This window comes from Coturnix japonica, unplaced genomic scaffold (assembly GCF_001577835.2).
Source record: "Coturnix japonica isolate 7356 unplaced genomic scaffold, Coturnix japonica 2.1 chrUnrandom612, whole genome shotgun sequence".
Taxonomy (NCBI): Eukaryota; Metazoa; Chordata; class Aves; order Galliformes; family Phasianidae; genus Coturnix; species Coturnix japonica.
In genome coordinates, this window is record NW_015439985.1 from 1 (window position 1) to 9,992 (window position 9,992).

The 9,992-nt window shown below is 56.2% G+C and overlaps 1 protein-coding gene and 1 pseudogene across 1 annotated transcript; one reads left to right on the top strand and one right to left on the bottom strand.

Annotated features, from left to right (window-relative positions):
• The first annotated feature begins 6 nt into the window (after positions 1 to 6).
• Positions 7 to 4,269, top strand: LOC107307469 (annotated as a pseudogene).
• Positions 4,270 to 4,312: 43 nt separating this feature from the next.
• On the bottom strand, positions 4,313 to 7,879 carry CCDC87 (coiled-coil domain containing 87). The gene is made up of 3 exons (XM_015850971.2): positions 7,591 to 7,879; positions 5,413 to 6,974; positions 4,313 to 4,929 (listed from the first exon to the last, which is right to left on the bottom strand). Exons 2-3 carry the CDS (start codon positions 6,917 to 6,919, stop codon positions 4,634 to 4,636), a joined length of 1,803 nt encoding a protein of 600 aa, XP_015706457.1. The 5' UTR covers positions 6,920 to 6,974; positions 7,591 to 7,879; the 3' UTR covers positions 4,313 to 4,633.
• Between the last annotated feature and the right edge of the window lie 2,113 nt (positions 7,880 to 9,992).

Below are 9,992 nucleotides of genomic sequence, written 5' to 3' on the forward strand. Positions count from 1 at the left end.
GTGCTATGGTGTGTCACACAGTGCTATGGGGTGTCCAGGTTGCCCACACAGTGCTATGGGGTGCCCAGACCGTGTTATGGGATGTCACACGGTGCTATGGTACACCCAGACCGTGTTATGGGGTGCCCACACGGTGCTGCGGGTCGCCCAGACCGTGTTATGGGATGTCACACTGCGCAATGGGGTGCCAAGATCGTGTTATGGAGTGCCCACACTGTGCTATGGGGTGTCCAGGGTGCCCACACGGTGCTATGGGGTGCCCACATGGCGATATGGGGTGCCCACACCGTGTTATGGGGTGCTGTTGGGTGCCCACAAGGTGCTATGGGGTGCCCACACGGCGCTATGGGGTGCCCCCATGTTGCTATGGGGCTGAGAGCTGGAGGTGTGGATGCGTTGCGGTGCCTTCGTCCTCAATGTGGGCTTGTTTTGCTGTTGATATCCCTGAATCCGGAGCGTTTTGGTGCTATTTTCCCCCAAATCAAGTTGTTCTCGATGCGTTTTGGTCTGGATCTGGGCTGTTTCGGTGCCATCGTGGCTGAAATCTGCAGCGTTTCGGTAAAATTCGGGGCATTTTGATGCCTTCCTTCCTAAATCGGGGTGTTTTGGTGCCTACGTCCCCAAATCCAGGCTGTTTTGGTGCCTTGATGCCCCAAATCTGGGGCATTCTGATGCCTTTATCCCAATCATAGGGCGTTTCTATGCTTTTAGCCCCAAATCCAAAGCATTTTGGTGCCCAGGTCCCCAAATCCGAGGTGTTTCAGTGCATTGATGTCTGAAATATGAGGTTATTGGTCCCTTTGGTCCCTAATCTGGGCTGTTTTTGTGCCTCTGTGTCCAAATCCGGAGCATTTTGGTGCCCATGTTCCTGAATCAGGAGCATTTTGGTGCCTATGTCCCCAAATCCAGAGTATTTTAATGCTGTTCTATCCCAAATCTGGGGTATTTTGGTGCCTTTGTCCCCAGATCTGGGGTATCTTGTTGCCTTCCTGCCCAAAACATGGGGCATTTTGGTGCCTTTATCCTAAATTAGAGATATTAGTAGCTGTATCTCCAAAATCTAGGGGTTTTGGTGCCTTTATGTGCGATATTTGGGCTGTTCTGGTGCTTTTATCCCGCATTTAGGGGCATTTTTATGCTTTTATCCCCAAATCGAGGATGTTTTGATGCCTTTATCCCCAGAATCTGGGGCATTGGGGTGCCTTTCTCCCAGGTATCATGAATATTCTTGCCCACGTGGCCCAAATTCTGGGCATTTGGGTGTTTTTATCCCAAATATTGGGAATATTTGTGCCAATATCTCCAAGATTTGGGGCATTTTGGTGTCTTTATCCTAAATCTGGGGCATTTTGGGGCACTTTGTGTTGGTTGTTGAGGTTTAGAAGGAATGCTCAGCTGTTTCCAGGCCAAATTTGGGGTGTATTGGTCGTTTCCAGCCCATATTTGGGGTGTTTTGGTCCTTTCCAGCCCATATTTGGGGTGTTTTGGTGCTTTCCAGCCCATATTTGGGGTATTTTGGTCGGTTCCAGCCCATATTTGGGGTGTTTTGGTCGGTTCCAGCACATATTTGGGGTGTTTTGGTGCTTTTCCTTGGGTTAGTTGAGACTCGTAGCAGCGCTAACAAAAATGTGGGGCACTTTGGTATCTCTAACCCAAACTTGAGGCAATTTGGTGCCTTTCCTCCTCCGTCTGCTGACATTTGTAGTCACTTTTAGTTCCTTCCAACCCCAAATTGGTGACATTTTGATGCCTCCAAGGCAGAGTCAGGGGATGTCGGGGCACCTCTGACCCCAAGTTGAGTCATTCTTGGGCCTTCAGCCCCAATTTGGGGCAGTTTGGGGGACCTCCAACCACAATCTGGAGCACTTTGGTCCTCCAACCCCAACGCGAGACACATTGGAGGACCTCCAACCCCAATTTGGGGCACTTTGTGTCCTCCAACCCCAATCTGGAGCACTTTGGGGTCTCCAGCCCTATCATGAGACACGTTGGAGGTTCAACCCCAATTTGGGGCACTTTGTGTCCTCCAATCCCAATTTGGGGCACTTTGTGTCCTCCAACCCCAATTTGGGGCACTTTGTGTCCTCCAACCCCAATTTGGGGCACTTTGGGTCCTCCAACCCCAATGTGAGACACATTGGAGATCCTCCAACCCCAATCTGGAGCACTTTGGTCCTCCAACCCCAATGCGAGACACATTGGAGGTCCACCAATCCCAATTTGGGGCACTTTTTGTCCTCCAACCCCAATTTGGGGCACTTTGGGTCCTCCAACCCCAGTGTGAGACACATTGGAGGTCCTCCAACCCCAGTCTAGAGCACTTTGACTCCTCCAACCCCAATTTAAGGCCTTTTGGTGCCATTTCCCCCGCGTGCTGAGCCGCACAGAGACACTGAGCCCTTTTTAGCCCCAAATTTGGGGCCATTTCCTCTGCTTTTGGGCCCATTTCAGTGCCAAAAACCCCACATTGCAGTTCGGTGCCTCACCCTTCCTCAACCAGGCTGCAAAACGGGGCGAAAAAGGAGGAAACCGGGTGTGTGGAGGGGGGGAATTTGCAATGCATCGCGAGGCTGTGAGCCGGCTCCGCTTCCCTGCTGCCCGGCCGGGTTCGTTTCTCTCGGAGGACGTTGAGGATCCCCCTTGTTGGATTTTGGTCCCCGTCTTTGGGTGCCAGGCGTTAATTCCCACCTCCCTTTTGCGTCTGTTTCTTCAAGGCAAGCGGATGCGCGTGCAGTTGTCCACCAGTCGGCTCAGGACCGCGCCCGGGATGGGAGACAAGACGGCTGCTAACCGTCGGGAAGGAAGGGCATGGTCTAAAGAGTGTTCCGGTAATCGCCGGCGAAAAGTGGCTGACTTTAACCGAGCCCTATTACACGAGCAGTACGGAGCCGTGTCACTCCCTACACCGCGGGCTATGGGGAGACCATGTATTACGATTGACGCGTTTACACGATTGGCCGACTACTACAAGCTCGCGGGTCAGGTCCTATGCGACGGCCTTGCGTACGACGCTACCGCGGACGCAGAACCCATGGCCCAGTACTCCCATGTAGCCCAGTTACTCCCAAGTCCAGGTCCTACGGCCATTGGCGGCCACCACGGCCTGGCCAGCCCGCACTCCCACCACCTCTAGACCCCTACGATAGAGCTCTGCTCCCACCCGGGCGTTAGCAGCGGGCTGCGTGGCGGCTGCAGCCACAGCAGCGGCGGCCGCGCCTCCTCCACCTATTCACCCGGATAGAAGCCCCCTGCGTCGCACGGCAGCCGCGGCCACCACCGTCGGAGAGGCGTACACGTACGATCGTAGTCAGCTGTCGCCGGTCTCGTCGGTCGCTCGGCCTTCGCTCTACGACATGCAGCGCTTCGAGCGCGACCCGTACGCGGACAGGGCGCGGTACTCTGCCTTTTGAGCCGAGGTGAGAGCGCCCGGCACGGCCTTGAATCACCCATCAGGGCCTCCCATCACCCCCAGTGGATCTCCAGGCCCCACCGAGGGGGGCTGGGAGCCGAGAGGAGGCGTTGGATACGTAGACAGGCAGAGAGAAGGGGGAGGGGGACGCGGCCGCGCACCCCCAGGGCGGAGCGGGGCGGTGAGCGCGGCGCTGCCAGCACCGGTCCCTCCCGGTTCGGCGCTGGCCGGTTGGGTAACGGGCCTTCGTCTCCCAGGAGGTGACCCTGACCCCCCTCAAGGAGGAAGGAGCCCGGCAGGAAAACTTCCCCCCCAAGCCGATGAAGCCCCCCCGGAATCCCCTCTGCGGCCGGCGCCGCGTCAGGTCAGAGGAGCCCCGGGTCGCCGCCGCCGCTTCGCCCCCGCGTCGCGGGATCCAACCTGGGGGGGCTCCCCTCTCCCATCGCAAGGAAGGGGGGGGGAAAGGGGCTCCCCCCCCCCCCCCCCCCCCTCCAATTCCCCCCCCTTTTCCCACACGCACCCACCCAGCTCCCAGCATCTCCCTGGGGTCTCACCGTGCGTTTCCCCCCCACGTCCTGCCCGACTCCCACCCCCCGCCGGCGGCGTCCCCGGGCCGGTGCTCCCGACGCAGCCCTCTGATTGCTGTCTACTCTCTTCCAGGTGCCCCATTGGACTTTACCTGTCGTCATCATGGCCACCGGGACCCCCCCACCCCATATCCCCCCCCCCACATTTTGTATGGAGGTTCCCACAGCTTCATCCCTCCCCACCCCACCGGTCCCGGACCCCCTCACAGTTTTTTCACCCCCTCACCCCCTTCTTCTTCTGCTTTGCCATAGAAATAAAGGTTTCCCACCGACCTCCTTCGTCTGTCGCCTTTATATAGGAACCAATGAACCTCCATCCATGACCCCAAATCCATCCCTTCTATTTATAGGAACTAATGAACATCCATCCAAGACCCCAAATCCATCTCTTCCATTTATAGGGACCAATGAACCTTCATTGATGACCCCAAATCCATCCCTTCCGTTTATAGGAACCAATGAACCCTTCCATCCCATCCCCAACCCACTTCTCCCTTCATCCTCAACACACAGAGTTGACACATCACGGGCCTAAAAATGAACCCAAAACCAAACCTTAAATAAACAGGCCCAAAACGATGCGAAATAAACCCAAAACCAGACCCCAAATGAAGCCATGGGGCTGCCAAGCTCCACATCACAACCCTCCCCCCTTTGTCTGCATGATGCCCCCCATGGCGGCGGCTCTCCTGCCCTGCTGCAGCCTGTAGAGCATCTCCCCCCGGTCCCTCCTCATCTTCTCCTCGTAGCTCCGGCCCTTTAGGGTCACCTCGTCGCCATATTCCTCCTTCAGCTTCTTCATCACGGCCATCAGTTTCCCTTCGTACCTCCTGAGCTCCGCGTGCAGCTGTCGCCGTATCTCACCAACCCATGATGGGAGCCCATAGCGGCCTTGGAACCCAATGGGGTTGGAGTTTGGGGACCCACGTTGACCTGTAAAGAAACCATTGGGGTTGTTTGAGATCCCACATTGGCCATTGAGGCCATTGGGGTTGGAGTTTCGGAGCCTACATTGGCCATGGAGGCCATTGGGGTTAGAGTTTGGGGGCCCACTTTGACCTATAAAGAAGCCATTGGGGTTGTTTGGGATCCCATGTTGGCCTATAAAGACGCCATTGGGGTTGTTTGGGATCCCATGTTGGCCTATGAAGAAGCCATTGGGTTTGGAATTTTGGACCCCATGTTGACTTATAAAGACGCCATTGGGGTTGTTTGGGATCCCACGTTGGCCTTAGAACCCACTGTGGTTGTTTGGGATCCCATGTTGGCCTTAGAACCCACTGTGGTTGTTTGGGATCCCATGTTGGCCTTAGAACCCANGGTTGTTTGGGATCCCATGTTGGCCTTAGAACCCACTGTGGTTGTTTGGGATCCCATGTTGGCCTTAGAACCCACTGTGGTTGTTTGGGATCCCACCTTGGCTCCTGAAGAAGCGATTGGGGTCGGAGTTGTGCAGCTCCATCCCTTCCAGCAGAGCCAACAGCTGCTCCCGTTGCTCGATCAGATCAGCAGCTTCATCCCACAGCTCCAAAGCAGCCACGAGCTGACGTTGGTTGGATGCGGGGCCGTATTTGACGGCCATGGCCAACTGTTGGCCTACAGGGACCTGTAGGGCGGCCCAAAGGCGACTGAGGCGGCGTTGGAGCTCCTCAGGTTGGGGTGTTGGAGCTGCAGGCGGTGATGGAGGCGGTTCTATTGGCTCCCATGGCTCCTCATCGGGCTCCTCTTCCTCACTATGAGGGAGGTTGAAGATGGAGTGGAGGAAGTCGGAGCTGGTGGAGATGAGGAACTGCTGGTAGTCCTGGAGGATGGACGAGGGTCCAGGCTGTCGTTTGGGGCTGGTTGGAGCCCCCCGGGATGGGGGTTGGAGGGAGGTCATGGGGCTGCTTGGAGACCCCCGGTTGGAGCTGACATTGAGCACAAGGGGGTCGGTGGGGGCTGGTTCTACCCGTGGATCCTCATGGAAGAGCAGCCGTTGTGAGGGCAGCGTCGGGCCCAGCTGATCATAGAGATCAATGAGGGCTTCGACGGAGCATGGCGGGATGCTGGAGGACTGTGTCTCTGTCTCAGTGTGCAATGGTTGTGTCTCCATCTTGGTGTGCAATGGTTGTGTCTCAGTCTCGGTGTGCAATGGCTGGGTCTCAATATTGGTGCCCTTTATGTCCCCGTGCAATGGCTGGGTCTCAGTCTTGGTGTGCAATGGTTGAGTCTTAGTGTCAGTGCACAATGGTTGTGTCTCAGTGTCAATGTGCAATGGCTGGGTCTCGGTCTCATTGTACAATGGTTGTGTCTCAGTCTGAGTGTGCAATGGTTGTGTCACAGTGTTGGTGCCCATTGTGTCCCCGTGCAATGGTTGTGTCTTAGTGTCAATGCACAATGCTTGTGTCTCAGCGTCCCCGTGCAATGGCCGTCTCACCCCCAACATCTCCATCACGGCGGCCGACCTGACGGCTCCCCTCATCTCCAACTTCACCCCGTCCTCCATCACCACCTCTGGGCTCCACAACAACTGGACCTGGACACCCGTCGTGGCTCCGGGCGGCTCCTGGGGCGGTTCCTCGGGGGTCTCAACAACCAGCGTCCGGAGGAGACGGAGCCTCACATCGTCCTCAGGGCGGCGGCTGAGAACACCGAGCAGCGGCGGCAACCGAGAGGCGGCTCCGGGCCTAAAGGAGCCCGGTAGGCCCCGAATAGAGCCTGGTAGGCCCTGAATAGAGCCCGGTAGGCCCCGACAGGAGCCCGGTAGGCCCCAACAGGAGCCCGGTAGGCCCTGAATAGAGCCCGGTAGGCCCCGAATAGAGCCCGGTAGGCCCTGAATAGAGCCTGGTAGGCCGTGGGGTGGTTGTACCGGTGGTGGTCGTGGGGTGGCTTCACGGGAGGGGGGTTGTTTGGAAGGGTCGCTTTGAGGCTCCGTGGGCTTCATGGCGGCTTCAATGGGGTGGTGCTCTTCTTTAAGGCTGGTTGCGTCACGCTGAGGCCTGCAGGCCCAAAAGCTGCCGTTAGACGCGCGGAGGCCTCCCGTTATAACGAAGGCTGCTGTAGGCCTCAACCCATCGTTGTTAGGCCTCAACCCACCGTTATTAGGCCTCAACCCACCATTGTTAGGCCTCAACCCACCGTTGTTAAGCCTCAACCAACTAGGCCTCAAACCACTGTTGTTAGGCCTCAACCCACCTTTGTTAGGCCTCAAACCACCATTATTAGGCCTCAAACCACCGTTATTAGGCCTCAACCCACCTTTGTTAGGCCTCAACCTGTTGTTAGGCCTCAACCCACTTTTATTAGGCCTCAAACCACCGTTATTAGGCCTCAACCCACCTTTGTTAGGCCTCAACCCGTTATTAGGCCTCAACCCACCGTTGTTAGGCCTCAACCCACCGTTTTTAGGCCTCAACCCACCTTTATTAGGCCTCAACCCACCGTTTTTAGGCCTCAACCCACCATTGTTAGGCCTCAACCCACCGTTATTTGTTAGGCCTCAACCCACCGATGAGCCCCTAAAAGCCGGGATCCCCCACCCCAAAGCCCCCCATAGGGAACATGGGACCCCCCCGGACACCTCTGTGGACCCCTCGAGCCCCCCCCGGTACTCCCCACGGCCTCCCGTTGCATCAAGGCCTCAAGCGCTCCACTAGGCCTCAAGTGCGTCTGTTTCCATGGCGACCGGTATACAGGAAGTGACGTATAAACAACGCGCCGCTATTAGTCGCCATTTTCCTGTTTGGACAGCTCCGGTGTTGCGCAGCTCCGCCGAGTTCAGAGTCCACCATCATGGCGGCGTCCGGGGGGTCGAGCTGTACGGTGAGAGGACGCCGCCATGTTGGGGGCTCAGGGACCCACGGGTGGGAGGTTGGGTGTCCTGATGGTGGGGGGGTTTGGGGGGACGCGGCCCCTTTAAGAGGGGGGGAGTGAGATGGGTGGTTGCGGCAACTATATGGACCCCTTCCCATCATTCGAAGGCTCTGTGACACACCAAGGTGTGGCTCCGCCAGCTGCCTGTCCATAGCACGCTCTCCATGGCGGGACCTGTGGCAACGTATGGGCTGATGCTGAGGGCAGAGCTACATTCCGGTGTACCAACACATGCTGGGCACTCATTCCCATCCACAGCAGCGATGCTGTTTAAGTATGGAGACTCCAAACCCCACTTGTGGCTGGGCATCCCTTTTCAGGAGCAAGGGGACAGTGCCCAGACAGCAGTGGGCCTTTCTATCTCCAAGGCAGCTCCAGCCAGCACTGTCCTGCCCACTGTCAGCATTTTGTGCCCGCTCAGCCCCGTGCCCTTTATTCTGGAGTGGTTCCTTCCTGCACGTATCAATGAGCAGATAACAAGTCAGTCTAAGGACATGGCAGATGCAGGGCTGTACTGGTTGTTCCCAGCAGAACCCACCTGTGACTATGACAATGACATATAAATCAGCAGATTCCCTCAGATTTGCACCAGAATAGTAAAGTAAAAGCTCCTGAGAAGTTCACATTCCCAGAAGAGCTATGTACTTTAGTACACAGCACACCCACCCTTTTCTCTGGCCTCTCTGGAATGATCATGAGATTTCTGCTTGTGGATTGCCCTTCGATCACTGCAGTGAGGCTGCTGTGATTCAGCTGTTCTCATTCTGAACTCCCTCAGAGCATTCAGTCAATCCCAGCTTACTGAGGTAGGAAACTAATGAAAATAACATGATTACAAAATTTCCAGAGATGCTTGATACTCAGCCACCTCTCTCTGCTGAATCGCCATACAACTTCTCCACAGGAACATGGTGTAGAGACTCACACTAGAGCTCACTAGTAGGGTGGTACACATAGATATAGGGGTAAGGTTATCCTACCACTGTCTCCATGGTGGAATGGAGTGGTGTCCCTCTCCAGCCATGTTTATTCTTTTGACTACATGCTGAGTCCATCAGAAGTGGTTGTATCCGCGCGCACCCCACCCAGCCCTACCTTGAGGTGAGACTCGCCAGTGCCCCTTATAACCCCCCCCCCCCCTAACAGCGTGTTGGGACATCATTGGGCGCTGTCTGCTCTGTTGCGCATGCGCAGATGAAAAGCCGGAATGAGTATCCTGGGCGTGCTCACTGTTCGTCGAGGCGGGCGGTGGCCCTGCTCCACTGTCTACGCTGGTGATCTGTCCTGCCGCCTGCGCCTCTGCCTCAGGCGCTGCTCGGCTCCATGTGTTGGCGCATGGGGCTTCCACCGGGGCGGGGTGGTGCTCTCTCCACGCGCGCACCGCTCAGACACTTGGGCCTGGGCGGCTGTGTCAGGGGCGCATTCGGATGCGCGCGAGGGTCCTACCAGCACGTGCCGCGCGGATGAGTGGCGTCAGGGGGCGCTTCGATGGCTGGTCTATGGAGGGGCGCGTGTCGTGCCTACTCCCTCACGCGCAGAGGTGTCTGCGCCGGTGCCGGCGTGTTCTTCCGGTCGGCCTCGTCCGGGCCTGCCCGCGTGGCCGCGCGGCCGTTTCCCGTGGCCTTCCCCGTCTCGCAGCGTCGGCGCGCCCGCGCGCGTGCCGGGGCGCGCGGCGGCCTGCGGGGCCGTCTACTGGTCTTTCGGCGCCCTTCGTCTGCGTGCTCCTCCCGCGTCGCTGGCGTGTGGACCCCTGCCCGCCGCTCCTGTGCCTGTCGGTTGGGTCTCGGGGGGGCGGCCCGGCTTCCCGCGGGGGTGGGCGGGCTTCCCGGAAACACCAACCCCTCGCAACAAAAAACCCGACCCAAAAAAACCCCTCTTACACAAAAAAACAAACACAAAAAAAAAAAAAAACAAAAAAAAAAAAAAAAACAAAAAAAAAAAAAAAAAAAAAAACAAAAAACAAAAAAAAAAAAAAAAAAAACAAAAAAACAAAAAAAAAAAAAAAAAAAAAAAAAAAACAAACAACAAAAAAAAAAAAAAAAAAAAAAAAAAAAAAAAAAAACAAAAAAAAAAAAAAAAAAAAAAAAAAAAAAAAAACAAAAAAAAAACAAAACAAAAAAAAACAAAAAAACAAAAACAAAAAA